This window comes from Aedes albopictus, chromosome 1 (assembly GCF_035046485.1).
Source record: "Aedes albopictus strain Foshan chromosome 1, AalbF5, whole genome shotgun sequence".
Taxonomy (NCBI): Eukaryota; Metazoa; Arthropoda; class Insecta; order Diptera; family Culicidae; genus Aedes; species Aedes albopictus.
The window spans coordinates 34592657-34612186 of NC_085136.1; the positions used below are offsets into that span (position 1 = coordinate 34592657).

The 19530-nt window shown below is 40.3% G+C and overlaps 1 protein-coding gene and 1 non-coding gene across 4 annotated transcripts in view; one reads left to right on the forward strand and one right to left on the reverse strand.

Moving 5' to 3' along the window:
• The first annotated feature begins 2884 nt into the window (after positions 1-2884).
• Positions 2885-19530, forward strand: part of LOC115256538 (broad-complex core protein isoforms 1/2/3/4/5) — a 48830-nt gene continuing 32184 nt past the window's right edge. Inside the window, exons 1-2 of one of the 3 annotated variants that reach the window (XM_029855231.2) lie at positions 2885-3587; positions 3657-4276. In XM_029855231.2, coding sequence (XP_029711091.1) covers positions 4075-4276 — 202 coding nt within the window. In that variant the 5' untranslated portion in view covers positions 2885-3587; positions 3657-4074. The remainder of the gene's footprint in view (positions 3588-3656; positions 4277-19530) is intronic. The other 2 variants (XM_029855233.2, XM_029855232.2) reach the window with 2 other exon arrangements.
• Trnan-guu (transfer RNA asparagine (anticodon GUU)) lies at positions 7862-7936 on the reverse strand. The gene has a single exon. It is a non-coding gene; the product is annotated as a tRNA-Asn (tRNA).

Consider the following 19530-nt stretch of genomic DNA (forward strand, 5'->3'; position numbering starts at 1 on the left):
TTCCTTCAGGGATTCCTCCTGGAATTCCTCCAGGGATTCCTCCTGGAATTCCTTCAGGGATTCCTCCTGGAATTTTTCAGGGATTCTTCCAGGAATTCCTTCAGTCTGAGTCAGATGTTCCAAGAGTGATCCTCCCCTTGATGGAAATTCATGTAAGAAATCAAAGAAAAATACAGTCATGACCCGCTGGTTGGGGGCCTAATAGTTGGGTGACTTTTTAGTTGGGGCTCCGTTAGTTGAACCACAGACAAACAGACGTAACACTTGCGAAATTTCCGTCGACCACGCTTTCAACGATCATTTTGAATTTTCCTAGTTGTGGCTTTCACAACCAGAGGCGCGCGCATCGTTTTTCTATGCGTTTGACGTTTCACACTAGCGCCTTCTGTTGACGATATTGCACAACACAGTGATTCGTGCAACTTTTCCACCAGGTGATGGTAGTGTGAACTGGGCGATGGATTTGCATGAAAATCGATCAAGGTGTTACGTCTGTTTGTCTGTGGTTGAACTGTCAGCCAACTGAAACGGACCTGGATGTCATAATTTAATGTCAAACTGAAAATGACAACCAATCTGTAATTCCGAGGGGCGAGTTAATGATTTTTTGGTTTCTTAAACTTTACTTTTAATCGAGAAGAATTTCTATTTCATATTTCATAAAAAAACAATATGTACAATTACTTGGAAACAAATGCAAAACATCGGCAATCTTTATATTGTCGATCATTGAAAGCGTTTTATGCTTACATTTTGGTCCGAGTGGTTTCATAAACATTTTCACTTCACCGACTATAAATTGGTGAAAATAATTATTTCTCGCATTAGCCATATATGTATTAGCCTGGTACACGGTTTATATGGGAAAATATAAAAAATGGAAAAACTCCAACTCCTGTATACTTTTTGAGTTCCATTTTGGTCCCATATCAACTGTGCAAAATTTCAGATCGATCGAAGAAACTATATTTGAGCGCCCGCCATTCTTAGTTTTCCATACGATTTACTATGGGGAAAATTAACTTCTTCAAAGAAAAATCACTTGAGGTCACTCATTGATCTCTAAAAATAAGTCGTTGAATGATTTCTGTAGATAACCTCACGAGGAATCAGACTTTCGAAGACCGCAAAGCGATGCGACGTTCGTGGAAAAAGTTATTAAGCCTTACCCGATCGATAAAATGACTTGATTTTATTGTTTATTGTTATTCCTTACATGTTAAACAGCGTTGGCATGCCATTCGGTTTTCAGTGAGTAACTTTTTCCACGTACCTTAGATCGCTTTGAGGTCTTCGGAGGGTTTGTTCCTCGTAAAATTTCCAACAGAAATCATTCATCGATTTATTTTTAGGGATTAAGGGGCAACCTGTGGCGATTTTTCTTTGAAAAAGTGATTTTCCCCATAGTAAATCGTATGAAAACTTAAAACGGCTGGCGCTAAAATATAGTTTCTCCGATCGAGCTGAAAATTTGCACAGTTGATATGGGGCCAAAATGGAACTCAAAAAGTGTACAGGAGTAAAATGTCTTTTTGTGTCCCACGCTAATATGTATCTTGCAAAACGTATCAGTTTTGCTCTAAAAGTAAAACAAATTAAAAAATTTTACTCTTAACTTCCAACCTAAACATGATTTATAAAACAACGCGCACGCCCCTTGTGCTACTGTCACTTCACCCAACTAGCGAATCGAATTCGTTGGTTGGGTGGAGGTTGTGGCTCAACGAGCGGGTTCCGACTGTAGTATTAGCGCATTTTGGTGGTGCATCTTTGAGTAGAAGTTGTTGAGAGTCGATCCCGCTGTGCTGTCAAAAAAAATTCAGGTTCAGTGAACTCAATGTTCATCGGTGCACTCGTCTATGAGCCTCTGCATGAATTTGCCCTGACCTGCTCACTCCCACAGAACATTTCAAGCATAATTTTTCAAATCGACGTATCTAACTTTTTCACTGAGCTGAGTAAATTCATGGTCAATGTTGACGACCATTTCACTAAAATAGTTTTTTATAAAAAGACTTTTCTTAAGTTTTTTCGTGCTTAACATCACCAGGGATATAGCACGCACTAGGTAAGAAACAAAACCTACTCATTCCATATCATTTTCACAATGAATTTTAACAAAAATACACATACACCGGGTTGGTCAGAGATACGTCATGCGAGATACGTCGCTTTTGTATGGTGCCAGTTTGGTGTATCTGTTACTTTTGATTTTGGCTAGATACGTCGTTTGGTTTTCTCATATATCAAAACGGTGTATCTATCAGTAAAGTTGTAAACATCAAAATAGTTAGATACGTCGTTTCGAAAAATATGCTTAGTTAAACAAATTAAGCAATAAATCATCAAACAGTGATGTGGGTTCTTCAATTTGCTTTATAAATCATGCATGCAGCAGTTAACCCGGATTTGTTTACATTCTCGAGTTACGTCGGATTGAAAAATTATGCTTGATTTGAAAACAGCGCGCACAGTAAAAGTCAAATTTGACTTTTACCACAGACAAACAGACATACCACTCAAATCGCAATCGTCGCACGATTTAACGGTCATTTTGAAAATATAGTATGGTTCGGACTGTGTTCGCATGTGTCATGGTGGCGCTGCTGTTCCTATTTAACGTCTCACTTTTGGAGAGAAATGAACGCGACGCCGATTAATGTTTACATAAAATGACTCAATCGTGAACGTTTATTCATCTTTCATGAATGGACTTATCCACCGATGAACCGAATTCATCGCGGTCCGAGAATTTTGACACTAGAGCGGGGCCGTTCCAATCAGAATTGGACGATTCTGATTGGAACAGACCCCGCTCTAGTGTCAAAATTCTCGGACCGCGATGAATTTTGTTCATCGGTGGATAAGTCCATAGGTAACGCCACGAGGGAGTCGTCACCTGCTAAATTATTACATCGAGCCGAGGGATAGTACACCTGCAAACGAATGCTTCGGATTGTGCTTTATAGAGGGTGCTAGTGTGATGCCTAACGATGTTTTTGAAACAAATTTCTTCTAAGTAATATGTCTGTTTGTCTGTGCTTTTACTGTGCGCGCTGTTTCTAAATTTTCTGTGGGAGTGAGCAGTACGCCAGATTCGTGCAGAGGCTCATAGAATTACTCAGAATTTATCAGAGTTGCTCTCGTTCTCACAGTGTCTTGCCCCTTGATTTGCGACGCATGGATTTGAAGAAAAATAAACGATTTTTGCTCGTCCCAAATTCCGGGTTTCAACCTGCTAGTGAAGAATCAAACCGACGGTCATCCCGTAATGCCTTAAGCTGCTCGATCGACTAGTTCATCCATATGTTCATCTGCGATAAACTTTCCTCATGCACGTGCTCCACTAAACGCACCTCATCACTCACCCGCGTGAAGTACAAAAAAAAAGGAAACGTCACTTCGCCAAACAACATCCCGGTGCACCCTTCCCTTCTCGACTCCAGCGACTGACGCATTATTTTTTGTTTTGGTTTTCCACTTTGCTTGCGCTTATCATCGGCAGTGCATTTCCCCCTGTCTTTCGCTGTACTTCGTGCGTGAAACTTGAGCCACTTATTTTATCTGCTGCGACCGAGACGACTCATGTAAGCTTATCATAAATATAACGGTTTGTTCTTAATTGCTTTATCTCTTTGGGAACCTTTGACTTTCAGATGTTATCCTTCCGAGGCGTACTCCGAGAATCGAATCCGTTCTCTAGTCGACCGCTTCTGGATCTGTACTGAATGATGCTACTTCTGCTGCCACCACCATTCATCAAAACACTTTTACAACGACGACGAAATCAATACGAAACGGTACACGATGATAACTGCTGGTGCTGATAAGGATTCGTCACCAGCAGCAGTGCCGGCGGAGCCGAAGGAAAACGATCCGACCGGAGACGAAGACGCCCGCTCAGTTGCGTGCTCTTGTAAGGAATCCGCGCGCGCACCGGTTCGAAGTGTACCCACTCAGTCTTGAGTCGTTTCCAGCCGGTGGTGGACGTGTGAGTTTGCGCGCTTAGAAGAAAGTGACTTAAGTGATCCTCAACGGAAGGATATCATCCCATCAGCAGCAGCAGCAGCAGAAATGGACGAGTTTGCACTGTGTTGGAACAATTTTGCGGACAACATTGCCAGCGGCTTCCAGAAGCTGTACGACCTGGGCGATCTGGTCGATGTGACCATCGCGTGCGATGGGAAGCTTCTGAAGGCGCACAAGATTGTGCTGGCCATCTGCAGTCCGTACTTCCAGGAGATGTTCATGAGCAACCCGTGCAAGCACCCGATCAGTGAGTATTGAGATTTTTCTTTCGGGTTTTCCTATTTTGCTAAATCTAATTAATGGCTTTATGAATTATTGATTTCGGTCGACCTCCAAATCGTTCATACATACATAATATGTATAGATATCTTGTTTTCCTTAGGAGGAAGTTTGAAACGAAATACTAAAAAAATGTATTTCTGGGGATTTTTGAGTGGAGAAGGTTTGAAGAATAGATATGGATAATTCTGAAGCTAAACGAGATTATAGTTAGCTTCTACGATGGGTATAGCACTAGATTTGTAGTAATGAACTAACTTTTTGTATGGAGAGATGATAAAGTCTCCGTTTCTGCAATGTAAAGGTTCAAAAAGCGTGGATATTATGATTCCTTGTCTAATTTGATGCTGTATGAGCAAAACTTCTTTGCTTGTTGAAGATGCAAGAACTGGAACATACTACAACATAGGTTCCCAAACTTTCAGGTCACGCGACCCCCTTTTGCCAGCAGACGCAGTTTTCGCGACCCCCATAGAAATTCCCTCATTTATTATCTGTTACAGTACAATATTTTACTGCCTCTCGCGACCCCCTGGATGAAAGCCGGCGACCCCCCTAGGGGGTCGCGACCCACAGTTTGGGAAACCATGTACTACAACATAGTTACCCAAAGTTTTCCTCAAACAGCATCACATAATTAATTTTGTACCAATTCTTGAAGAAAGGGATAATTTATCATCTCATCATGCAAAATTTCAGTTCATTCCTACAAATCTAGTACATACTTCACCAAGCGTGCCACCATTCAAGGAAAAGTTTCGGTTAAATTTCCAAAGCATTTATTTTTATTTCGAAAGTCTGCCGTATGCAGCGTAGTAGTTACCGTGTATGCACCAAACTTTGCGCAGTTAAGAAAAATCAAATTTCTAGTCGTTATAAAAAATACAAACAAACAAAATATATCATGAACAATATGCTCATACGATAGACTAATGATCCTTCTTTGAGTCTGTAATATAAAAAATCATAATATTAACCAAAAAATACTTGAAATAGAAAAACTATTTCATTCAACTTTGCGCATGCTATGAATTACTCAAAAAAGTAATCAAAAATGCTATAATTTAATGTTTGCCCATTAAACTAAAGTTATTCAGATCAGGTAGTGTGCCCTTAATTGATGTTTGCTGAAATAGAGTAATGCGGGGCAAAAGTTCGCACCTAGCAGACTTTACAAAATAACTATTGAACGAAAAGAAAATAATATCGTTTTTCTTCGTTAAACGGGTCCCTATCATGTTGCCTTCAAAACGTAGTACTAGATTTTTTTCGCGTTTCTTTTGTAGTTTTAGTAATACAATTTTTAAAACAAGTACTCCAATGCGAACTTTTGCCCCATAGTGGGGGCAAAAGTTCGCACTATGCGGGGCAAAAGTTCGCACCTTGTACAGGGTAGTTTATTGGTGTGATGTTCATTTATTTCATGTTAATTCATGTTCATCTTTTCACTCTAGCCATGAAATCTGTTTCTTTCTGTTCTTAGAATTACGACCCAACTGGAATACGACCTGGTGTTCAGCTTATAGAGTGTGCTTTATGAAGACTTCCACAACTATTAACTAAGAACTGTCCTTTACAGCGTTGTCAAAATACGTTGTGGGGTAATCATAGAGATACGTGTTGCACAAAAAGCATAAAAAAAATCAAATATGCAGCAAAACTGTTGAACGGGACTGTTATCGAATCTTATCCCCGTCAGTATGGTGATGGTTTATAACTGTGAATTTACAAACTAAGCTATGAAAGACCCCGCTAAAGTAGATGAACAAAAGACCTTCAGAAACATACGAAAAGGCACGACGAGGGTGATAAAGAAAATGTTTTAAAATGTTTTTTTAGCCATTTTTCATTTATTGATTTAAATGCGTGAACATAATGTTTGCTTTACAGTCAATCTTCTTACAAAACTATGTTCAAACCCTCTGTCGCAACGATTTCAGGGGCCATACTATTCATATTATGCATATATAGTAGTTTCTATACAAAATTATCATTGCTTCAAAGATTCTGTAATTATATTGATGTACTAGACCCAGAAATCTAGTGCGAACTTTTGCCCCACAGCTACTGCGAACTTTTGCCCCACTGTCGAGGTTTTAACAAAGTCCCTTTCTGCAAGAAGCACTAGTAGTTTATTGTTTATTCGAGTGCACCTCGCGAACTACTATGGAATAACGATTCTCCGACATAAAGAGGTTATGAGATTCTTCTTCTTCCTGTTACTACAAATTCTTATTCCAAAAGATCCAAAAATTCTATCAAAACCCCTAGAAACACATTTTTTTGCATAACTCTGCCAAACCATAACGAAATCGTTCCAAATTTTATTGACGAGTAGCTGACCTGATTATGTGTCGAACCCATACAGATTTGTTTGGGTTCTTCAGTCGTGCTCAGAAAAAGACCCACTGCGAACTTTTGCCCCGTGCGAACTTTTGCCCCGCATTACTCTACTTTGTCCTGTGAGGGAGGGGGAACGGAGGCCTCCGGAGTTCTAGATTTCGTCTGCAGTTCGTACTAGGCACCTACCGTGTGAACAATCCAAACTTCATGAGGGGTTGTTTCCTGTGGCCAAAGATCAAAGGTAAAAGCACAGACAAACAGACGTAACACTTCGAACATTTTTCGATTCAAATCATAGTCACGGAAACATATTCGCCCAATGCTAAAAGTACTAAGTTTGGCCGACCATCAACTAGGTGGCGGTAGTGAGCAAACGTCAAACTCGAACAAAAACGATGCGAGCGCCACGGGTGGGCAGTTGGCCAACTATCATATTTTGAAAAAGACCGATAAATCGGTGTTCGATGAGAATTCGGGAGTAATTCGCGAATAGGGCGTAACTAACAAAGCAATAACAATGCGAAAACAACAACCGAATTTTGCTGATCAAATTTTAATTCCTATTTAGAAGTAATACAGAATAATTCAACTTAAATAAGGTTAATTGATACAGTTCTGACATAGTTTCTTGTTTTTCTAAGAACACTGCACGAATTTGATATTTTTTGCACTAAAAATTGCATTTATTTAATTACGCCTGAATTGATACCTAAGAATGCTAATTTCGCCCAATACTATGCGCCTCTTCTTCTTCTTCTTCTTCTTATTCTGATCGGTGGTGCTTTCTTTTGCGCACTCACCTTCCTAATGGACCGGCATCGCAGGCCATATGTCCAACCTACTTCTATTTATACTCCGTGGAGTTTACAATTCGTGTTCTTCTTTATCGACTGTTTTTTCTATAGATAGTAGAGTAAACATAGATCCGCGGACACCGCTGACTAAAATGTTTCAAGCGTGTAAATAGTAATTTTCAAGAGTGCGACAGTTGAATATGACGTCATGCGTTCCATTGATGTTGTCTAAATCGTGACGTCATGCCCGTTTGGATACAGATTTTGACAGTTCGTTTGGATACAACGGATTCATCAACACGGATCTATGTTTACTCTACTATCTATAGTTTTTTCTACTTGACAGTTGTGTGTTGTTGTGTGTCCGAAGACTGCATTATTCTTTTATAGTCCGTAGACTGTTACCCACTCACCCCTGGAGGGGGTGGGAATTGAACCCATGACCTTCTGATTAACAGTCAGAAGCCTAACCACTACGCTAGATCCCCCCCCCCCCCTATGCGCATCGAATCGATATTATTTTCAGAATCGCCTTTTACTATTCGCCTTGTTTATGATTTTGACAGAATTTCGCCATTTGCACGCTAACCCTCAGTTACCCAGATTGGTGTCAAAGCGACCCAGATTGAGCAAAACTGCAGTTACTCTAATCTGAGTAAAGGTACCTTTACTCTAATCTGGGTTACCGATGTTGGTGGCAAAATCTGGGTAACCGGTACCCAGCTCCTCCTGGACCTTGATTTTGTTAATTTATTTCCAATTTAGAATTTTGATATAAAGCTCACAATTCCCGTGTGCTGTTCACTTACCTGATGCAGAAAAACAGTTCCCTGAAAGAATTTAACTGTTTTCCCGTCATTTATCCTCATATTTTTCGAGGAAACACCCATAATTGCCAGCGTTCGCCTGACCGCTGCCATATTCTCAAGCCGGAAAGTGACAAAGTGCCGATTACCCAGATCTTTACCCAGATTCAACCAATCTGGGTTTTCGGGTTACCCGGATTTTGACAACTGCTAACAACATGAAAATCCGGGTAGAATCGACCCAGGCGATGGGTAGTTTCAGGTTAGCGTGTGCTTTCGCCGTGTTTACGTTTTGATTTCAGTTTCGCCTTCTACTATCGCCGTGTTTACGTGTTGATTTCAGTTTCGCCTTTCACTTTCGTAAACAAAACACCAAACAAAACAAAGGAGTAGAAGGCGTAATTCTTGTTTTTGTTCGTTTGGAATAGAAGAGCCTTTCACTCAATCAGTGATTTTCAATAGTTAGAAAAGTGATATCAAGGAAACTTTGTGAGCATTTAGAAGACAAATCTAGCTTCTTTCACCCCTGCAATTGCTCAAATTGTGTACATTTTGTTGGTTACGGCTTTTTCGCTAATTATTACGGAATTATCAGAGTGTTACGTCTGTTTGTCTGTGGTAAAAGCTTCCTGATAAATAAAGTGACCGTTACGGATAGGAACAATAAGGGGTGTTCCAAAACAGGAAACTAAGAAAAACGCGTTATTTTTGTTTCAATATTATGTTTGTTTCTTTCTCACTCTTCGCTTCAGCTCGACTGAATTATTTGTATTTGCATTTTTTTTCCATACCTCATACCTGCTTACTGCTCACACAATTCTCATCCCTCACTCTTCATTCATCACTTCACTTCTAACATTTCACTTTTCACTGCGCATTCCTTACAGTTCACTTCTCACTTTTCATTGATCACACACATCCCATTGCTCCAAACTCTTCATTGCTCAGTCTTTACTGCTCAATTCTCACTCTTCACTGCTCACTCCTCACTTCACACTACTTACTCCCCAATCCTCTCTTCTCACCTGTCACTTTCACCCGTTCGTTCCTCATTCCTCTCTCTTCACTGTTTACTTATCATTACTAACTCTTCATTCCTCACTTCTCACTCCTTCACTGCCTGTTCCTTACACTTCACTTCTCACTCTTCACTGCTCATTTCTCACTTTTTACTCTTTACTGCTCATTCCTTATCCTCTATTGCTCATTTATCACAGCTTCACGTTTCTTACTGTTTATTCCTTTGTTTACTTTTCATTTCTCTCTGCTCACTACTCACTCTTCATTGCTCAATCCTCATCCCGAATTTCTCACATCTCAATTTTCACTGTTCAATAATTGCTAACCACAGTTCACTTCTATTACTCACCAAATTGTCTCCTAGCTCTTAAAAATCGCAGTGCGCAGCGCTAATAGGAGGCTCACGAAAATTCTACGGGTGCGAGCTAGGCGCATAGCTCCCGGGAAGTTCGTCTCATACGCTGCGTGGGCTGTTGGTATCTAATACCCCGGACAGACATGTGATACGAGTGTGATTCCTGTACAACGGTAAGCAGTGTCAAGAAAATTTTGAAAAGACTGACTTGAACTGAGAGAATTTTCAGTATGGCACTCATTTCAAGCGCAATTGTACAGTGATTCTTGTATCACATGTGTGTCATAAGTATAAAGCGAGAAACAACTTCATGGTATCAAACTTTAATAACTGTTATCTGTATACAAATCAAGTGTCTGGTTCACGGAGAAATCAAACTACCTAATTTTTGGGTCGATTTTACTCAAAGCTGAGTACAGTAGACGTTCGATAAGTGCAACATGTTTACGTTTCAGTTACCGAATGAAATTCGCTAACTGCAACGACTGACAGCCGTCAAACAGTTGTCAATTGCTGTTGGACGCAGCCAGAATGCACTCAAAAACATCCACGCTAACGCCGCTCAGCACAAAAGTGCATAATTTCCAGACTACACCAAAAATGTGTAACCCTTGCACATTCACATAATCAGCTCCTGTGTCCGCAAAATCGTTAAATTCGCAAACATTTTTGTACAGCAATCTAGCTAGGTTTACTAGTGACCTTGGAAAACAAAAAAAATCGACATTTCGCATCTAGACGAGCGTACGAGCTGTTTTTTGAGAATGTGTAACACATTTTTGTGTGGTCTGGAAATTATGCACTTATGAGTAGGGCTTACACATTTTAGTGCTGAGCGGTTTTACGGTGTCGCAATGCAGCTGTAGTGCATCTGAAAACATCGCAACTCTGTTGACGTTTCGTTTTTGACAGATAGCGGTGCGATAACTGCAAAATTGTTGCACTTAGCGGACTTGCAGTTAAAAAGCATTGCAGTTAAACCGTTTGCACCGAGCGAACGTCTACTGTATATCGAATAAACTAGTTACCCAAAATTAGGTTGTTTTCCCTCTTTCCCTCATCTATGTTGTCAAAAACAAACAGAGATGCATCTACCCAACGGGGGTCCTTGAGCCCAATAAGCCAATTTTGGGTAAATGCAGATTTACTCAAATTTGGGTTGAATGAGGGGGGGTCTTGGGTTGAATTTACCTACTCTTAAATAAATGTTTTTGCTGGAGGTGAAGGCAATTGGGTTCTTTAGGGGTATCCGGATTATTTCATAATCGGATTCACCGCCCAACAATTAGTCGAAATCCAAAATTTCATAATTTTCGGAGTTCGGGAACTATTTTTAAAATGCATTTAAAGTTTGTATGGGGAAATTTTTTTGTTCGGGTCGAACTGTCACTTTAGCGATTCGCCTCCAAACGTCATCACCCCACCGCAACATCGCTAGCGTAGAACGAACGACGCGCCACCATTTTTCGAATGTTGGAGAGCACAGGTACCCTTTTCGCGGTGTTGCTTCACCGTAAACAACACCGCGAAAAAGGTACCTACACCCACCACTATTCGAAAGATGGTGGTGCGTCGATCGTTGCAGTTTATCGTTTGACAGTCAATTGAACTGTCATTCTATCCACAAAAATGAAAATTGTTTTGTTAATTTAATCATCAAAACAAAGGTATTGGAATCCAATAAAATCACGTTACACTTAGAAAAATGAGCTCTTTCGATTAGGCTATAGAAAATAGCAATGTTTTATTCACTAAACAACCCAATTTACCTAGTGTGAGTTTAATCGATTTACTCAAATTTGGCTTATTGGGCCGAACTATGGGATTGCGTCAAAAGAACTCAATTTTGGGTAGTTTGGCGGCTCCGTGTTGGTCTATACCGGGAGCGGGACATTTTGCATATGGTCGGTTGGCATAAGGCCACGGCATAAAGACATTTGGCATAATCGAAATACACCCTTCTTTATTATGCCAAGTGTCCATTATGCCAAATGATCGTTATGCCAAATGTCTTTATGTCAAGTGACCTTAAGCCAAACGGCCTTATGCCAAATGACACAGACCCGTCTAAAGGGTGGTACGGTCAAAATTTCGTCATACAAATTTTTTTTCATAACGTCAGACTGCGTACACTAAAACAGCTGATTTTTGGTCTGACAACTTTGCTGCCATGTGCAGCATAGTTGTCCCATGTTAATAGGGATTCCCATAGAACATGGGACAACTATGCCGCACACGGCAGTTTGCCAGTAATAGTATTATTCATCGGTATGGACTTATCCACCGATGAACTGAATTCATCGTGGTCCGAGAATTTTGACACTAGAGCGGGGCCATTTCCTATCAGAATCGTTAAATTTTGATTGGAACGGCCCCGCTCTAGTGTCAAAATTCTCGGACCGCGATGGATTCGGTTCATCGGTGGATAAGTCCATACTCCATTGCACGGTGACGTCATCAAGCAATCGCTCTCTTTCTCTCCTACGGAAAATTAGAAAACAACAGGACCAACACCTGTCAAATTTGACAGGTACTAGTTCTGTTGTTTTCAAACTCTCTGAAAGAGCGAAAGGGATAGAATTTCGCCGCGAGGTGGTCTATAGACGAGTGCACCGATGAACTGAATTCATCGCGGTCCGAGAATTTTGACACTAGAGCTTCCAATAGGAAGTGAAAGATTTCCAATCAGAATTGAACAATTCTGATTGGGAACGACCCCGCTGTAGTGTCGTGTCAAAATTCTCGGACCGCGATGAATTCAGTTCATCGGTGGATAAGTCCATTGTTTATGTGTGTTTTTCTTCTTTTTTTATAAAAAAGGCCATTTTTTTATAATGAGATAGGATGACTAAAGGCTAGGGGCAAGATAGACAGCGAAAAAAACTAACGAAATTCATCAAAATACCTTATGAATTTTTGCCATAACTCATTCTTATGAATGCCATAAGAATAACTTATGAAAACTAGCTTTCATAAGTTATCCTTATGGCGTGACATAAGAAAATCTTATGAAAATGAATTTTCATAAGATTTTCCTCATGGCATTCATATACAGTAGACGTTCGGTCGGTGCAAACGGTTTAACTGCAATGCTTTTTAACGGCAAGTTCGGTAAGTGCAAAAAAATTGCAGTTGTCGCACCGTCAAGTGTCAAAATGGTGCGTCATGTTAGCCCAAATGAACAGTCGGATGAAGTTCATGTTCATTTTACGTCAGTTGATGGTTTGTTGACACTGTCAGGCGTTGCATATAGGATTTTCATTCGCTAAGTGAAACGTTAACATGATGCAGTAATCGAAAGCCTACTGTAGTGTTTAAATAAGGGCGAAAGTAACATGAGAGAGTTCTCTTCATCGACTCTCTCTTCTTCAAATTAAAGTCCCGGATAAAAAATTACCATTCTTTACATGGTAAATATTATTAACAAATGACTGGTTTTATTTTTCACAATAAAACACATAGTAGATATATTGTTACTTTTTACAATAGAAATCAAGCCCATATAGTTCGTACAATAAGTGAACATTAGCTTTATTAGTGACTGATTGATTCGATTGTTTTTCAATAGTTCTATAATAATTTAAAGTTACTATCAGTAAAAATTAATTTAAGTTGTTTTTAAATAGTTGCAAAAGTGCCTGCAAAGTTCTCATGGACTTTTTATTAAAAAAGAGTTTATTTCTCAATTACACTTAAAAACAATTTGTAACAAATGAATAACAATAAGTATTATTGCTGCTTGGATCATGTTTGTATAATCAAATACAAAATCACTTGACACATTTTTTATAGTTTTCGTTTTAAATTTGAGTACAGTAGATGTTTCGGTTATCGAATGTTATTCGCTAACACTGACAGACGTCAAGCCGTGTTGGCAGAGGAAGCTCTCAATGAATAACTGAGGAAGTACTTATAGAAAACTAGCTGAAAAGCAGGTTTAGCCAAGTAAGGATGTTAAGACAAGAAAAAGATGAACAATGATTTTTCTAATGTTTTCCAATAAATTAAAGGAATCTAGTAAATAGTAAACTGTCATTGATAACAATACAAATACAATTAGTTTAATGGGGTCAATTGAACCGATGTTAAAATAAACATGCAATAATATTTGTTGTTATGTAAACAGATTTCGCCTTTGAAACATCAAAGAATTCATATTTCTCGGTAACATTTTTCTCCAGCATTTACAGATACTAATGGTCACATGAATTGTGAACGATTTATGATATGGATCATACGACCTGAGGTCTGACTTGTGATATTTGGCAGTTATTTGAAAAGATTGAAGATAGATCTTATCAACAGCTGCCAAGCAATACATACCAGACATACATCAGAGTGTTTGATTCTTATCATAAAATGTGCATATCATTCTGGCGGACGTTAGTGCTCGTAAATGCTGGATATAAATGTTAGCGGGAAATATAAATTCTATGGATTTTCAAAAGCGAAAACTGCTTACAAATAACAACAAATATTATTGTATTTTTATTGTAACAACGATTCATTTGACGCCATTCAATTAATTGTATTTGTATTGTAAGAACAATGAAAAAACATTAAGATATATTGTTATCTTTTGAAAATTGCCCTAAAAATGTCTCATAAAAACACAATACATTCTATTGTTTTTTGCGAAAAAGTGTATGAAAATTTTCTCAAAATTTTATGGTTAAGATACATAACGACCACTATTTTTTATTGTAAAAGTGCCATTTACCATTCGCCGAATGGTATAGAACAATAGGGGTGATGGTGAGTGTGTTGTGTAAATTACAATATGTTTAATGGTGAATATTTTTCGAAAAAATGGTGTTGTAACAATAAAATTTATCGTATTTTTATGATACTTTTTATCAGGGGTGACAAGATGCAAGTATGGTTGAACTTTTTGGTCATAAATCGCTAGGTTGCGATGCAATCTAGCGTCTAAGTGTAAAAAAATTCGATTTAATTTGCATCTTGTCACTTTAATTTGCAAAAGAGAGAGTCGATGAAGAGAACTCTCTCATGTTACTTTCGCCCTTATTTAAACTCAATCTAGTTATGAACTTCCTAAGGTTTTTTAGTTGCGTGTAGCAAGAGTATATCTGTGTTCGAGGTGTTGTTCAGACTTCCTCACAGTTCCTCAGAATTTCTCCCATTTATGCCAAAGTTTGATCTGACACCAATGTCAAACTGCAAAGTGTCGCGTGTGCTGAATGAAAATTGCAGTTTTAGGGACGTCTTTCAGCAAATTTCGTCAAGAATCGATAAAAAGTGTACCGTATTACCCCGCTAATACGACACCAACTGTTGTCGAATAACCGGGGCAAACTTTTAATTCGACAAACTGGTCACCCTACATCAACAATCTCATTGAAATTTAGCAACTCTATTTTTGTTTTTATTTTGATTTCTGGATTTGTTTTGAAACATAATTTTAACAGATATTGCGGTGGAGCGAATGAAAAGCTCGTTCTTTCTACGATTGTTGACAGCCTCAGTTCATTCCGGTTGGTCTCCAGGTGGTTTGGGTGTCGAATAGCACCAGCCCAGAACTTCCAGAGGCTGCAAGAGGAGGTGCTGCGGGTGCGAGTATATGCGCAATATCAAACTGTTCTACATTTACAGTGTACATCGCTGTGACATTTGAACACTTTTTAATTCGACATAGGGTGACAAAGGGTATTATCGGCAGGTTTGTTCTCTTCGTCAAGGGAGGTTTTTGTGGGCCAAATTGTCTGAAATTTGGGCACATAACTCAGCTTGGTTGGGAAGGATTTGAGGCCAACTTTGAGATCAACAGGTTTCAAAAAACCCCCCATGACGAAGAGAACAAAACTGCCGAAAATACGTAAGTTCCCCTATCTAGAGCTCGATTTGAATAGGTCGTATGTGCTTTCGTCGATATAAAAATCGATCAGTTTATTCTAGTTACTGTAGCAATATGAATTATTTTTCGAGGACTTTTAGTGATTGAACGGAAAGCCTGTTTTGTAAGGAATCGGCTGTATGTATAAGTTTTGTTTAATTTCAACAGCTTTCGCGTCAATCAGCGAATCCAACTGATCGAATTTTATATCGACGAAAGCACATACGACCTATTCTAATCGAGCTCCAGATATGTCGAATTGGGTTTTTAAATTTGGAATAATGTATTGAATTTTTGATTTTATATGAAAGAGCACCTTTTTCTGAGCCACTATGATTTTTTTCAGATTTTTAGAACTTGATTTTGGTACCTAAAATGAATTACAAAGAGATTTTTTGAAATCACCTTTTGACAGCTGGGCAACTGCTTGGCAGCTCCGCCCAGTACAAAATGCGACGAGGGGTGATTCGACAAATCGCTCCCATATAAACTTCAAACTGATTTTTAAATAGCTTCCCGGGCTCCAAAATTCACGAAAATTTGGAATTCGGTTCAGTTTGACATGCAGATTCAGAATGTGGTATTATCCCAACACCGCTAAAAAAGCTAATAAGCAGGGTACAAATTAAAAAGTGTCGTATTAAAACGTGTCGAACCAGCGGGGTAAGACGGTAACTCAGCATTTTTCAGAGCTCTCGTTTCAGTGGGGTGACACAGCTGTCAAACTCGGTATCGCCGCTCCACCCATCATCTCTTTTGGTACGGCGCTTTTCGGTACCCACTTTCTGGTCGGTTTACCCTAATTTGCTCCTAATTTTCGGGTGTGTGGCTCGTGTTTTGCTAGTGCTTATTTCGGAAATTACACATTTCAAACGAAATCGTTGTTTTTGGTGATTGTTTCTCTTTCTTTATCACTTTGCACGATATTATATGTAGCAGAGAAGCAGTGTCTGTCGATGTTTCCAGCGCATTTTTTCCATGAATTAAGCAATCAAAACAAAAACATTGGACGCCATGTTGAATCGAATGCTGGGTTGATGATTCTGGCCCTTCGTCATCCCCCTGTCTTGTTTGCTTAGTCTTGTCTCTAGACTAAAAGTAATTAGTCGGCAGGTTTATTCTCTTAGTAATGGGCGGTTTTGTGGGCCAAATTGCCGGAAATTTGGGCATATAACTTCGCTCGGTTGGGAAGTATTGGGGGCCAATTCTAGATTCAATAGGTTTCAAAAAACTTTCCATGACGGAAGAGAACAATATTCCCATACATACATACATTTATTTGTTCAACATCATTAAGACAAGACATAATCAACAATAGTACGCCACAATACTCGGTTCATGGCTGCCGCTCTCCATCCTCGATCGCGCCCGATGCTCGCCAAGTCGCGCTCCACCTGGTCCGCCCATCGTGCTCTCTGCGCTCCACGCCTTCTTGTGCCAACCGGATCAGTTGCAAACACCAGCTTTGCAGGGTTGTTGTCCGGCATTCTTGCAACATGCCCTGCCCACCGTATCCTTCCGGCTTTGGCCACCTTCTGGATGCTGGGTTCGCCGTAAAGTGCAGCGAGCTCGTGGTTCATCCTTCTCCGCCACACACCGTTCTCCTGCACACCGCCGAAGATCGTTCTTAGCACGCGTCGCTCGAAAACTCCGAGTGCTTGTAGGTCCGTCTCGAGCATGGTCCATGTCTCGTGCCCGTAGAGGATCACCGGTCTTATTAGCGTTTTGTACATGGTGCATTTGGTGCGTGGGTGAATCTTTTTCGACCGCAGTTTCTTCTGGAGCCCGTAGTAGGCCCGACTTCCGCTGATGATGCGCCTCCGAATTTCACGGCTCACGTTGTTGTCAGCCGTCAGTAAGGATCCGAGGTAGACGAATTCCTCCACCACCTCGAAAGTATCCCCGTCTATCGTAACATTCCTACCCAGACGGATCCGGTCGTTTTCGGTTCCGCCTACCAGCATGTACTTTGTTTTTGAGGCATTCACCACCAGTCCGACCTTTGCTGCTTCGCGTTTCAGGCGGGTGTACAGTTCTGCCACCGTTCCAAATGTTCTAGCTATAATGTCCATGTCGTCCGCAAAGCACACAAATTGACCGGATTTAGTGAAAATCGTTCCCCGGCTGTTGAGCCCGGCTCGTCGCATCACACCTTCCAGAGCGATGTTGAAGAGTAGACATGAGAGTCCGTCACCTTGTCTCAGTCCCCGGCGAGATTCGAATGAGCTGGATAGTTCACCCGAAACCCTTACGCAGTTTTGCACACCGTCCATCGTTGCTTTAATCAGTCTAGTCAGCTTCCCAGGAAAGCCGTTTTCGTCCATGATTCTCCATAGGGAACAATATTCCCCTATCTTGCAAAATTGCAAAAACTTGCAAAAAAGTTAAAGCCTAATAAAAAGTTGAATTAACATACTAGCACAAACAAACAGACGTAACACTTCGAACATTTTTCGATTCAAATCATAGTCACGGAAACATATTCACCCAATGCTAAAAGGACTAAGTTTGGCCGACCATCAACTGGTGGCGGTAGTGAGCAAACGTCAAACTCGAACAAAAACGATGCGAGCGCCACGGGTGGGCAGTTGGCCAACTATCATATTTTGAAAAAGACCGATAAATCGGTGTACGATGGGAATTATTAGAGTGTTACGTCTGTTTGTCTGTGATACTAGCTTATACAGATCAACTGATTAGTTGCTCTTTGTCTCTTCGATACTTAAATTGTGTTTAAAAAAATGCCATTTTCTCACTTTTTAAGATTAAAATAAAGCATTTAATTCGTTAAATCTTTTTTAAAGGATTTTCATTGCTTGGGATATATCAATATATTATTCAATGCAATCCTTTCGGTACTCGTCTCTAAATTTATCACAGACACATGATTCATCACATGCGGACAATCATCTTCCAACAATCGATTGCTCGGATACCCGAAGCGTAAATATAGATAGTCAAATATTTTCCACACTTTTGAGTGACGAAAAATGGGCAAGTGTCTGTCACGGGACGGGAGGGCTTAACTCTGCAGCACACTGTCCGCCCATACATAATATATTCTGTTGTATCGGCGATATCGGTCTCCGTCACGTAGATAAATCCCAATAATAGCTTTCAAGTGGGCCTCCTTGCCTTGCCAGCCTTAATGATAGTCATCCCGCGATAGAGAATCGAGCCGTAACTGCGGGCGGGCTCCGGAGAAGATAACTAACAAGCAACACTCGTATCGGTGGTACCTAGTAAGCTGTTTGTGAATCGTCTTGTCGAACACGATGTCCGATATGGTATGGCATATGGGTAACTAACGGCCGCTACCTGTTGGTTGGTTAACAAGTCATCATAGGTACTTGGGTATTGTTATATGTGAGATGGGGCGCATTGAAGTAATGGTGGAAAGATGGGTATTAAGAAGCGCGTCTTTATCAGAAGCAACGTCGCTTCTTGGTGCGCTGGGAGATCGCACTTTGGGTATGGTTGCGATAGTCGATATATTGTATCTGATTGTTGTATCTGATTGTAGCCTATCGGGTCAGGTGGGTAATCGTCCGATACAATAAACGCAGGTTATGAAATTTTCATGGAAAAGGTTTATATATACATTGGCTGTTAGACAGACAGACAGACAGACAGACAGACAGACAGACAGACAGACAGACAGACAGACAGACAGACAGACAGACAGACAGACAGACAGACAGACAGACAGACAGACAGACAGACAGACAGACAGACAGACAGACAGACAGACAGACAGACAGACAGACAGACAGACAGACAGACAGACAGACAGACAGACAGACAGACAGACAGACAGACAGACAGACAGACAGACAGACAGACAGACAGACAGACAGACAGACAGACAGACAGACAGACAGACAGACAGACAGACAGACAGACAGACAGACAGACAGACAGACAGACAGACAGACAGACAGACAGACAGACAGACAGACAGACAGACAGACAGACAGACAGACAGACAGACAGACAGACAGACAGACAGACAGACAGACAGACAGACAGACAGACAGACAGACAGACTAA